We start from the raw sequence: 13,775 nt of genomic DNA, 5'->3' as shown, positions 1-13,775 counted from the left end.
ACTTTTAGAATAACAATCAAACATTCAATCAAAGAAATGTTATTTAATCTGCCATGCCTTTAATTATATTTGTATGAAACTTTGCATATGTATTTTGCTGGTTGAATTCACAATTTGTGTGTGCAAGACCAGAGAGATTATGGATGATTCCGTTTCAGTGATGTTTGTTGACTGGATTGTTTACGAGCTGCCTTTATTATAGCCTGAATATTTCTGATTTTTTAGTTAAAACAATATTCACTCACTCATTTCCCAGATGATTTCAGTTCTGACAGGCTTTCTTTAAAATTGGGTTGTGGGGTAGCCTAGTGGTTAAAGCGTTCGCTTGTCACATCGAAGACCCGGGTTCGATTCCCCACATGGGTACAATGTATGAAGCCCATTTCTGATGTCCCCCACCGTGATTTTGCTGGAGTATTGCTAAAAACGGTATAAAACCATACTCACTCACTCTCTTTTTAAATTGTGGGCAGGAAGGACTTACTTGTGTTGCCCCCATGACGACGTGGAGAAACATTTGATACTGATTATGTATTTTGATGCGATCTTTTGGCACACGATTGGGATGTTTTGATCGTTCTAAATGAACCTGGCTGGTGGGGTAGCCTTATGGTTAAAGCACTCGCTTGTCACACTAATGGTCTGGGTTCATTTCCCACTTCTAGTGTACCCTGTTGTGATTTTGCTGGATTATTGCTAAAAGTGGCTTTAAACCACCCTCACTCACTCACTCACTCACTCTTTTGGAATTGGGGATCAACTGTCCAAACATTTGTGATAGCTCTTGGGTGAAATTGGGCAACCCCCTAACTGGATGCATCTGCATACCACTTAATTTATCTTGGCATCCATTTTAAAACATATGAGTGTACATGACTCGTAAAAGTAAAATGTACAGGGCTTCCTGCAGAATCACATCTAATTAACCTGAATGGTCACAGGTGTAGGAAAGTATTTATTGATTTTCTTTACATGAATACAATCAATTAGTTTCAGCATGGTACTATCGTAGTATCAGACAAAGGTTACATCACACAAAGCTTACTACACTGTGGTTTCAGGTACCAGTTACATAAGCTCATTACAGGGGTACCTAAATGTTGTTAGGCTTCACCAGAAGGAAAACCTGATGATTGCAGGGTGGTCAGTTAGGGTGATGGGTTTTCATGCAATGATGCGACACACATGACATGTTGGTTCCTGTATTGGTGCAAGGTTATTCTCTTCCCAAAATACTCACTTCTTGTTTTATAGTGACCACCCCATCCCATATTTTGTCAGTTAATATGGCAATATAAATTGTCTTTAGTATTTTTAAAGTTCACTACTATAGTTTCAAATCGGTATTATTGGTTTGTATTACAAGGGGGTTTGCACATTAAATGAAACACCGAGAACAAGGAGGGTTGGTTTCTACGGTAGTCTAAGTTGATGCACATCACGTACCGCACGTGCATTTGTTTCACTGTTCCAACTACTGCACTTACCCCCTTGTAATACAAACCAATATAAGCGATTTGAAACTATGATCGTTTGTTCAACAACTTTTTTCCTAAGTGGAATAAAAATCTAAGATTTAAATGTTCAATTGGAAAGGTAGAATTATGAGGATTCACAATCTTAATGTCACTTTATTCGATTTACATTTCTGGTGTTCCCCGCTGTGATCTTGCTGTGATATTGCTAAAAGCGCCGTAAAACCAAACTCACTCACTGAAGAAAAAACAAGTTCTATGGATAGTCAACTTCTTTATTGCAATGAGTGCGACGTTTCGGTGTAGGTACTAACACTGTTATCAAGCAAGTGATACAAAGAGGTGAGGTGAAATTGGGTTTTTACGTCGTGCTTGAGAATATTTCGTGATACAAAGAGTTGCAACAAGGAGAATATATACATAGCTGCATAGTGTGTATATACAACTGACAAGGTTGATATACATTGTATTGCTAATTAGTGATTTGAGCAGAGTAGGTTGATGTACAGAGTGATAGTGATTAAAACAATATGCAAAATGAGTTTATACAATAGAAGAGTTGATGTACATTGAGATGGTAATCGTGAGTTGAAGAGAGTAGGTTGATGTACACATTGATTGGTTGTGATTACAATACACACAAGGGAGCATAGAAGCCAATTGGATGAGGTATGGGTGGATTAGTGGTGATCTTTAATTAGGTGGTGATAGGCTGAGGAGATAAAATAACCTTGATCCCGGTTCATGGTGGGGTTGTGTTCTTTACTTCTGAGTGGGAGAGGGCGGGACGTTTCACCTATGTAAGAGTCTCCATATTGGCAATTGATCTGTAGACTACTCCTGTGGGGTCTTCTTTTTGTTGTTGATGGGGGTTTGCCTGTGGTTTGGAGGAGCACTTTCTGGAACAGAACGTCTATACCAGCTTGCTGCCGAAGTCGTCTCAACTGATGGCTGACTGCTGGGTGCTGATTCCCGATATGAGTCACACGCGTGATATTGGTCACACGTGAAAATGGAGATACAATGTCCGCAATGGTGTCACATTGCTGGAACCCTTGCATAGTGGAATTTGTTCTAGGGAAGTGTGAGTGTTGGTGTGTGTAACATGTACTTGGGGGGAGAAGAAGAATGTAAGCAATTTTGTACATGTATTTAATAAAAAATTAAGCTCCAAAATTATTGGAAGGGGATAATTGATCTTGTACTTGGCATGTGGGTGGGGCACTTACGTTGTACATAATTTTATTTTGTTTTATTTTATATTTTTTAAGGGGGGGTGTCATTCACATTGTACATGCTTCTCCGTGAAAATAGTCTTCACCCCCCTAGCCATAAATTATGAACGGTCCCTTACGACCTAATCCGTGTGAGATGTCCTATGAAATATGTTTGGTCAAGAGATAGAAAAGGGCATGATCTCACCCTTACCCTAGCTTTAGTTAGGCGACATACACAGCACCAACACAACAACCGCTACCACTAGGAGCTGACCTACCTCATAACGCTTCATGAAGATAATGAAAATTTTTATAACTGACAGCTATCAAGTCCATGTTGTCAATTGATTTGATAGTTTGTGGTTTAACTCCGCACTCAGCAATATTCCAGCTGTACTCCTCACAAAAAATTAAGCAACAAGTATTTTCAGTGTGTAATGTCTTTATCAATCACGACAGCGATTTTTGCCGACATGTTACAGAAAGGTAAATATTCACATAATGCACAACCTTAAGTGACTGTCAAATTGATTTATCTGTAACATTGACAACATCACCCAAACACAACCACCCTCAGAAACAACATGCAAAATGTGTGGCATGAATGTGCTCCACTCTTCACACATGCACCCTGATCGGTGTAAACCTACCTGTAATCATTCCTCTGGTACAACAAGCGGGTCCTAACTTCATTTTTATGGATGATAATGCCCGAGAACGAGTTGTTTAGATCAACATCACATATAGGGAGTGGCCTGCATGGTCACTTGATCTTAATCCCATTGAACATGCTTGTGACATTGCAAATCATGTTTATGGTCTCCATGTTCACCCCCAGACTCTGGATGACCATGAGCAGGCGTTACAGAGAGAATGGCAGAACATTCCACAACAGCAACTTTAAAGGCTCATTTGGTCAATGCAAAGATGTGTAGAAGCTTGCATTTGTGCTCATGGTGGTCATACGCGTTACTGAACACTGCTTCACTGTCCAAAAATGACTTGAACCTTAATGTTAACATTTTGCTCCATCAATGCAGCACATTTTGCATGACTGTTTCACGGGTACATGCTTTTGATGATTTGTACGTCTGTTATTGCTCAATACCATTTCATTTCATTAATCGTGTGTATATATGTTTCACCTTTCTATTGCATCATTCCATGATTTGCAATTTCAATAAATCAAAATGTAATGAGACTACCAATTTGTGTTGCTTAACATTTTGTGATGAGTATATATGAAGGTGGTCTGTAAATAATCAAATCTGGACCAGACAATCCAATGATCAACTGCATGAGCACTTTCTGAGAACCCTTGCATACTGTAATATGGGGGTGGTGGGGTAGCCTAGTGGTTAAAGCGTTGGCTCGTCACGCCGAAGACCCAGGTTCAAATCCCCACATGGGTACAATGTGTGAAGCCCATTTCTGGTGTCCCCCACCATGATGTTGCTGGAATATTGCTCAAAGCGGTGTAAAACCAAACTCAGTCAGTCAGTCAGTGTAATATGCATATCTAGTGCATGCCCATTTCATGTTGTTCGAAGCCACAACATAGCCTCCAAGTGTTATTGATACTTAGACGCATTCTATTACTGGAACAATGAACTGCTACATTGAGAGGAACTAGGCTTAAAACATTGGGCCTTGTCTCACAAGTGAATGTTTTGAACCACTGGGCTACCACACCACTGACCTTGAATGAAATACTGATGACACATAATCAATACAGTAAAAATTTAGCAGTGGCTATCTCAGCCAAATAATGAAAACAGCAAGTGAAGTCAAACAGATTAGTCTTACGCCGCTTTTAGCAATATTCCAGCAGTATATCGACGAGGAACATCTGAAAGGGGCTTCACGCATTGTACCCATGTCGGGAATCGAACCTGGGTCTACAGAATGACGAGCAGGTGCCTTAACCTTTAGGCTACCCCACCGTCCCAGGTGATGAAAGGGAAGCGTTGGATGAGGTTACAGACCATTAAAGGTGTTGTAATAAATGGAGCAGTTCGCTGACTCAACGCCCCAGTCCCAACCATTACACGTATCTATCTAATGAATTCAGTCAAACAGAAGTCAATTGGAATAACAAACAAACAGAACATTGAGTTCCAATACTTTATTTACAGGACATCTTCAATAAATGAAGAAACTTTCAATTCAACAGAATGAAAGAACAGTCAATATTTACAAATATCATAGTACATAGTACCAATACAGTGTGTTAAGCAGTCTATACACTATTTACATGGACAGAACAGGATACACATACTGGCCATATGGTATCCTTATTTTAGAGATGAAAATATATTTACAGTCACATGTGTGATGTATGACCGTCCTTGTGGTACTTCATATCTTTGTGTCACTGTCTTTACAATATTAAAAGAGTTACTTGCCCTTGACAAGGGAGACAACCCCTGGACCAAATAGCAGCCTTAGAGTTACCCACCCTTCGCAAGGGAGACAATTCTCAACAAACAATCAGGATAATAAAAGTTCAATAAATATTATTGAACACCTAAAACATCAGAATTCAGATCTAATGGCTTTAAAAACTATTTTGTGCATGTATGATATCATCACAGAAATTGAAAGGACATTTGTATATCAGTCTTGTACCGTGACCTTAAACTGAGTTAACAATCATCCCCTACATTGCACCTCCCCATTTTAATGAGTGTGTTTAGTTGGCAGGTTTATCCGAAATACATATACAGATTGCTTCTAGTGGACATGGTACAGACAAATCTTTGTTCATGACTGGTGTTCCTGCTGGAACTTCTTCATGAAATTCACAAGGACTAGCGCCTCGTCCACCTTGACAGCATTGTAGAGTGAAATTCGCAGACCCCCTACAGATCTGAAATAAGACAAATAAAAATATAATATATTATAACAAATATAAGACATGTATGAACTCTGGGAAGTTTTCGTTAACTGTGGAAAATTGGGACCGTTATTATCAAACAAAGTTACAATAAATGGTGACGCGATGTGAACACTTGGCTACTGAGGTCTTTGAGTGGCATTTAGTGATACACATAAGGAGGAGAGTTTAATGGATCCAGTGATCAACATCATGAGCATCAATCTACGTAATTGGGATACGATGACATGTGTCATTCAAGTCAGCGAGGCTGACCACCTGATCCCGTAAGTCGCCTCTTACGACAACAATGGTTACTGAAGACCAATTCTAACCCATATCTTCAGGGGTCGCTGACCAACTAGCTGGACGCTCACAATGACAATCACTGGATTATCAGATCCAAGGTGCCGTTGCACAATGCAGTTTGAGTAACAAGTCTATGTTGAGGTACAGGAGTTAGGACCACCTTAGCGCTAAGACCGCTTTGTACTTTGGTTTTTAATGGCTGCTGTCATATACCCGGTATACTGCCGAGTGACGACAAACGAACAATTAGTGGGACAACACCAACTCACCTATGACCTTTAAGTGAGACGAGACCATTTTCTGTTGCTTCCTCAATGAACTTCTTCTCCAGAGCTTCAACTCCCTCCATGGAACCGATACGGACTGGAATATTCATACGACTCCGACATTTCGTATCTAATGGGCAGCTGTAAGACAATACAACCAATATAAGAACAGAGAATAAATAATAAACTGGTTATTAATGTTGTAAAAGGGTACTAAAATTATAGCTTGCATATTTAAGTTTTGCAAAACTAAAGGAACACAACTCTGTACAGATCAAAATCAGGGGACAACTCTAAACACAATGGGAAATAACTGCACAAATCAAGTAGAGACAACTCATACAACTTCAATCTGTGTTGATTGCAATATATTTTAGTGTCTTGTTTGAAACTATGACATCTTTTCAATGTAATTTGAGAACTTATTTAATAATGTGACCTGATTCATATAATTTCAACCCACAAATAGTTGATTTCATACTTTTCTGTCATTACATCACATAGTTTAGTCACAATATGTGTAAAAGAAAAAAGTGGCATTGGTTAACACATACTTGAAGAAACCGTTTGACTGGTTGATGAGATCATAAACTGCTGTTGACTTGGCAACTGCATTCTTCTCCATCTTCTCAACACCTCCTTGTTTCTGAATCCATTCAAAGACGAGCCCCATGATATAGATGCTGGAAGATGAAAGAATCATTAGAAAATGAAATATTTTTTTTAAAATAATGAATAGAAATTACACATTTCCCAATAAATTGGATTCTTTTAAAGACTGTGTATTTTAAAGATGCATTTTCACATTTTTCTCAGCCTCTTATTTGCTTGACCCAAGCTCAACTATTTACAGAATGCCATTAGTGTTAACATACGTTATATTTGGGATTTGGGGATATTTGGGATTACACTTTCTCAATAAAGTACAGATTTACATTTGACCACTTTCTAAAATGGCATTGTGTATTTCACACCATTAGTTTTGCTTGGCAAAATAACAAACAAAATATTTGAGTGAGTGAATGAGTTTAGTTTACGCCACATTCAGCAGTATTCCAGCTATATGGCGGCAGTTTATAAATAATTGAGTCTGGACCAGACAATCCTGTTATCAACAGCATGAACATCGATCAACGCAATTGGGACACGATGACGTGTGTCAACCCAGTCAGCGAGCCTGACCACCCAAACCCGTTAGTCTCCTCTTACGACAAGCATGGGTTGCTGAAGATCAATTCTAACCCGGACCTTCATGGGTAACAAAATATTTGAGGAGGAAGGTCTGCTGTACCTGTAGGTGGGAGGAGTATTGTAGAGGGAGTTGTTGCCGACTTGTGTCTTGTAGTCGAAGATGACGGGACAGGTGGGCATTGCATGACCGATGAGGTCTTCGCGGATGATGACAAGGGTAACACCTGCACAGCCGATGTTCTTCTGTGCCCCAGCAAATATCACACCAAACTGAAATAAAAATGCAACTTAATCAACCATTTGATATTAATATCATTTGTAATATATTCTGTAGAATCCTATGACCGTAGACCGCCTCCATGGTGTAGTGGTTAGAGTGTCCGCCCGGAGAGCAGAAGGTCGCGGGTTCGATCCCCGATCGCGTCATACCAAAAGACGTTAAAATATGGTACTTGTTGGTCCCTGCCTGGCGCTCGGCATTAATGGGTACAAGGACTGGTCGGCTTGAAGTCAGTATAATGTGTCTGAGTGGGGTATTCATGCTTCACTGCAGCATGGTATCTCAGTGGGCTAGCACTATAAAACCAGCTGAAGTCTGGGCTAGTACAAGCAGCCGCACATACACATACACATGCATGCACGTCGTCATATGAGTGAAATATTCTCATGCATGATGTTAAACCCAATTTCACCTCACCTCCTATGACCCTAACATTGTGTTTCTATGGTTGTGCTTGTGGTTTTTACTCTCACCGGAAATCCAAGGTCTCTGATATCAAATTAATGAAGGTGGAAGTTTGTAGCCAATCAAAGAAATAGGCTTAACACATTGTACCCATGTGGGGACTTAAACCTGAGTTTTTGAGTGATGAGCGTTGGACACTTGAACTACTAGACTCACAGTGTGACAGCCTTTGGTACTCACCTTGGAAACATCCACATGTCTTGAAAGAATATTTGAAGACATATCACAGACTAGCGGGACACCATGTGTCTCTGGGACGAACTGGAACTCAACACCTGGTGGCGAAAAAGCAACGAGTCAATAACAGTGAGTGAGTATGGTTTTACTCCGCTTTTAGCAATATTCCAGCAAAATCAATGGCAGGGGACACCAGAAATGGGCTTCACACATTGTACCCATGTGGGGAATGGAACCCGGGCCTTCAGGTTGATGAGCAAACGCTTTAACCACTAGGCTACCCCAGTAAGTAATGTCTGATTACCTGATTCAGACTGATGAATCAAAAAAGTTTCCTGGCACCTGACTATTGCACTAATTTATCACCAGGTGATGTTTTTCATAATCTCATGAGAATGTATTATTAAACATCCAAACATGTTTAAAATGTAACCAGACTTTCTATTTCTATCTGATTATAATGAAAGCAACCATATTTTATATTTAATTTCTAAACCACCAATCAGAATAAAAAAATGAATCTCCAAAGATCAGTAAAATATGTACAATAATTGTGTATTCTAAACAGTTCTGTTATCTATTTCTTCCTCTGCCAGCTTACCATGAATTGTTTCGTTGGCACAGTAATAGACAAAAGAAGCATCTGGATTCAGCTTCCATTGAGACTGGTCAGGAATAACTGGAAACACAACAATATTAACTTCATAATCAAACACAAATAAACATCTACTGTTTCATTTCTTATTGATAAAATCCAATTGCATGTGTATAAAGTAGGATTTTATCATGTTCATATTGAAATTGTACTGGAGGTATCAAGGGAAATAACTCTATTCGGCTTATAAACAACATGGCTGCTTCAAGTTGGTCAGCAGTCATTTGTACACATCAACCAGTTAGGCCACAGCAAGTAGAAAAAACTTGTATTGAATCATCAGGTAGGGCCTTGTTATACCCCTTGTTTTCTGATTCATTTGGATATTTTGTTGTAGATATGATAATTCATCCTGAGATGAAATGTGCGTGCATTGCTACATTCCCATCCCTGTCAACACTAAATATGTCAGATATTGTCGACTTCATGACAAATATACAGGTGATGAATTCAAATTGTTCATTGATTATATATTGTGTGCTCCCTATATCTCATTCTCACCTGTATATTTGTCTGTTTTCGGCAGAACCCGGTTGATTTTTCCAAATTTCTCGGCCTCCTTGGCAGCTTTGGCTGACCAGCTCCCTGTGACGATATAGTCTGCTGCCCCACTTTCATTCCTCTTGATGAGGTTCAAGGGAACAGCAGAGAACTGTCCAGTGCCACCACCTTGCAGGAACAGCACCTTGTAGTTGTCAGGGATACGGCTGAAAGAAAAGATCACATTGATAACAGACAAACAACACTTTCCTCAAACAAACTTCTATATTGGAGTCAGCATTAGTTAACACAACGTTCATCAACAGTCGGATAACACCAAGATGGGTAAGCACAGAATGACCCTCACATTGTACCCATTAGGTATTTGAACCCAGACCACAATGCTTAAGCCACTACACTTTCACTTTATACTGGAGTTTGGCAATTTGTCCATAGATGTAGTTAAGATCACAAAGTCTTATAGTAACGAACAACTATGTACTCACAGCAAATCCCGAAGATCTTTCTCAGCTTGGTCGATGATCTTCAAGAAGTCAGAAGATCTGTGGCTCAGTTCTGGAAAATAGATTTGCAACATACAATTGTCTAAATATTTAATTAAGATTGCAACATGCATGTGATATCAGTCACTGTATTGTCTGGTCCAGACTTGATTATTTACAGACCACCGCCATATAGCTGGAATATTGCTGAGCGTGGAATAAAATAACAAACAAACAAATACCTGTCCCTTCCTCTCCATTGTCTGCCGTCTATCAGCAGCAGCAGCTAAAGTAATGGGCAGTTAACGCAGGGCTCGATTTAAGAGATGGTAAACTACTTGCACCAGGTGCCACCTAAGATAAAAACCTATTTGCACCAGCCAAATTCCAGTTGCAATGCTTTTTTTGCAATATGTAATGAAATAAATATGCTATTGAATTATTCAAAGTTGATAAGAAAAATGAGCTGACATGATTATGCTTATAATGTTAGATTTACATTTGCTTTATTTCTCAAAAATTGACTTGCACCTGGTGCAAGTTATACTAATAATTAGGTTGCACTTTGTAATATTGGGTTGCACCAATGCAAGTAACAAAGCACTAAATCGAGCCCTGTAACGGGATCGGGTGGTCAGGCTAGCTGACATGTTTGACACATGTCAGTGTATTCCAGTTGCATAGAGCGATGCTCATGTCGTTGATCACTGGATTATCTGGTCAAGACTTGATTATTTACAGACGGCACCATATAGCTGGAATATTGCTGAGTACAGCGTTAAACAACACACAAACTCTGCCCTGGGTTGGTAGAAACAGGAATCATGCTTTTCATCTTTGGGTCTACAGAGAAATGTGACTTACCCATGACGCTGATTCCAGTATTCTTGTAGCTGATCATTTCTTTCTGTGCATGTTCCAATACCTGCAGACAAAGAAACAAAAGTTTTATGATCTTATCTCCTTTGATGAGAAGCAGCCCCAAACAGAATTTGTCTTGGCATCTAGCCGAAGACCATGTGAGGTACATCAGTGAACAGTGCTACTAGTAAATTAGTCAGGAACAGTGCTAGTACTAGTAAATTAGACAGGAACAGTGCTAGTACTAATAAATTAGACAGGAACAGTGCTAGTACTAATAAATTAGACAGGAACAGTGCTAGTACTAATAAATTAGACAGGAACAGTGCTAGTACTAGTAAATTTGACAGGAACAGTGCTAGTACTAGAAAATTAGACAGGAACAGTGCTAGTACTGGTAAATTAGACAGGAACAGTGCTAGTACTAGTAAATTAGACAGGAACAGTGCTAGTACTAGTAAATTTGACAGGAACAGAGCTAGTACTATTAAATTAGACAGGTGCTTTAACATACAATACATGATCATATGTGCTCATAGGCCTGGGGCCAATAATTATTGCTTCGAGGTGTCACCTTTGTAACAAGGTGAAAAATGTATTTCTGCATTGAAATATTGACATCCTCGTAACAGAATTTTTTTCCCTGGCATTGAGTATACTACTTTATGCAATACCAAAAGCAGGCTGGTACCCTACTAAACCAGACTGTTAGATTGTACAGGTCAGTGTCAGAGTTATATATGTTACTAGTTTCATATTGATCATGTTCAGATCAATTCCAGCTGTTCAGTTGACTGTTATCAAAGGTCAAGTGATGAATCATTCCCACACCCTGATGGGGTCAGCGTTAGTTTTGCAAGGAGTGGGTTTATTTATTTTTAGTGCAACGGGGTATTCAGTTTTGGCACCCGAAGTATTAGCACCCTACGGGAGGGGGTGCCTACCTGTTGGGCTGGGTGGTTTTTTACCGGCATATTTTTGTAAAAAAAATTAAAACGATGAAAAACAAGGAACTTAATATATTGCTAAATTTAATCTCGGGAAATATCACAAGGATTAGCAGATACTTTCCGTGCATATTTCAGCGGGAATCATGCATCTGGGTGTCAACTGGGTGCATTATCAGATGGGGGGATCTGACAATGCATCCTGATGACACTAATTAATTCGCTAAAAAAACACAGAATAAAAGCGAAAGGGGATTAACAGGTGGTAAGGTTTTTAATTGCAATTCAAAGATATGTGCTGTGTTGACACGAAAGAACAGCCACTCACTGTCAGGGTTGTCAATTTCAAAAGATTCCGTTACGTAAACCGGCTTGGGTGCGTTACATAATTTTCCGCGTCACACGGAAAACGGTACTAATTAATGCATTTTATCTGCATATAACATCTATTATAGTGACAACCCTCGCTTTTTAGCATAAATTTTCATTGCTGCATATAAACACAATATAAAAGGTTTGTCATCACCTGATGACGGTGGAGAATTTCCACAAATCTTCATTTGCAAATAAACAAAGATCATTTGAGATATATATTACCTCTTCGGGGAGTTTAGCTGGTCCGGGTGAAAAATTGATGATTTTTGTAGCAGAAGGCATCGTGGTGGTTGTATTCGGTGAAGATTTTCTCACATGAAGTTTGCAGGTAAAATGCTAGTCCTCAACGCCGTGGTGGTGTTTAGGCCAGTTGGTGTGAATGAGCTGAGAGGCAGAATGATGGCTTGCGTCAGGTTTTATACTCTCGAGGCCTTACCGGTACATTGTCCTGGGTTCTGATTGGTTGATGCTGGCTGATCGTCTGATTGGCTGACGCCCTGAGAGAAGGTCGGAGTTCATCGGGTTTCACGTGAACAAACCATGCTCTCCAGCGAATCTGAAGCCGAGGTCTGAATGACCTAGAAGAAAGGGTCACGTGGTTCCTCCATATTAGTGCATAGTGACCAAATAAGCGCATGCTTCCATATTAGTGCAATATAACCATATTAGTAAAATGTTACTACAAAACACCAGAATCATTTCCTGGTCCACGAAATGGATGCATGCGTGGTTATTTTACGATGGCAAAGGTAAAAACGAGTGAATTTAGTGTTTGTAAGTGTAAAAGATGATGAAATACTTCTACAACAAGCGTGAAATGAGGTCAAGTCTATTTGGGAGAGGAAGTTTCCTGCGACAAACGGCCTTGAGTTGCCGGCGACATGAAATGTTAGTGAGGTCAAGATCGACCCGTTACTGCATGATGAAATACACCCAATGGCATCAGCTGACTCAGAACCCATAAACAAAGAACGTCGGAGATATGATCCATGCAATTTTGCAGACGTATGCAAAATGTAGTTAAGTTGTTATAAAAAAAAAAAATATTTTATTTGTAAAGGTGTGCATTCCTACATTGCCACACAGCTATAGTCACAGGTTCATCATGAGGAGTTATACAACCGTGGTCTCACAGTAAGTATGGGGATGTAAAATGACGTAAAAATAGCAAGTCACAATTTGCATAATAACTTTTATTATGATGTGTTGTTGTTTTTACTTTCTTTGCTTCCCTTCCGCCTCGTTTTCATTTTAATATCTTCTCCTACTCATTGACGTTGCTATTAACGATATTTATGGGGCCTTATGGTTAAAGCGTCCGCACGTCACGCTGAAGACCCGGGTTCTATTCTCCACATGAGTTCAATTGGTGAAGCCCTTTTCTGGTGTCCCCCGCAAGGATATTGGCTTTTTAATTTAGGCTGCACTGAATTCTAGACGTCAGTTGGAAACATACCAGAATATGATCAATCAATCATCCTTTTTATTACCATAAGTTTACAAATACATGCAAAGCATCATGGGGGGTATTTTTCAAAAATATATCACTTTTAGGCTATGGCTTGAAACAAATCCAGCAATTATGTACAGGTAAATTAATCATGTCATGTTGACAGACATTATAATGGAAATAAATTTACATAGATTTCTTAATTGCTTCATATTATGAGTTTCAAATAGGGCTGACATTTTATAATGA

The 13,775-nt window shown here is 39.3% G+C and overlaps 1 protein-coding gene across 1 annotated transcript; it reads right to left on the bottom strand.

The window, feature by feature from the left end:
* Window positions 1-4,802: 4,802 nt before the first annotated feature.
* On the bottom strand, window positions 4,803-12,518 carry LOC124269543 (phosphoserine aminotransferase-like). Its single transcript, XM_046704574.1, has 10 exons — window positions 12,299-12,518; window positions 10,758-10,818; window positions 9,897-9,966; window positions 9,412-9,617; window positions 8,857-8,934; window positions 8,259-8,353; window positions 7,434-7,603; window positions 6,697-6,825; window positions 6,146-6,283; window positions 4,803-5,561 (listed from the first exon to the last, which is right to left on the bottom strand). The coding sequence occupies exons 1-10, from the start codon at window positions 12,356-12,358 to the stop codon at window positions 5,456-5,458; spliced, it is 1,113 nt and encodes a 370-aa protein (XP_046560530.1). The 5' UTR covers window positions 12,359-12,518; the 3' UTR covers window positions 4,803-5,455.
* Between the last annotated feature and the right edge of the window lie 1,257 nt (window positions 12,519-13,775).

The sequence above is a fragment of the Haliotis rubra genome, unplaced genomic scaffold (genome assembly GCF_003918875.1).
Source record: "Haliotis rubra isolate DU_JTF1 unplaced genomic scaffold, ASM391887v1 Scf1453, whole genome shotgun sequence".
NCBI lineage: Eukaryota > Metazoa > Mollusca > Gastropoda > Lepetellida > Haliotidae > Haliotis > Haliotis rubra.
Note: the sequence above shows the minus strand (reverse complement) of the source record. Positions and strands in the feature narration are given on the sequence as shown.

Bases quoted from the DNA above. Each gene is read 5' to 3' on its own strand.
- LOC124269543 (XM_046704574.1), bottom strand. From the start codon at position 12,358: ATGCCTTCTGCTACAAAAATCATCAATTTTTCACCCGGACCAGCTAAA. The intron at 8,935-9,411 runs GTGAGAATGAGA...TTGTGTTTCCAG, and splicing joins GAAAACAGACAAATATACAG to TTATTCCTGACCAGTCTCAA. The intron at 5,562-6,145 runs GTGAGTTGGTGT...GTCTTATTTCAG, and splicing joins GTCTCACTTAAAGGTCATAG to ATCTGTAGGGGGTCTGCGAA.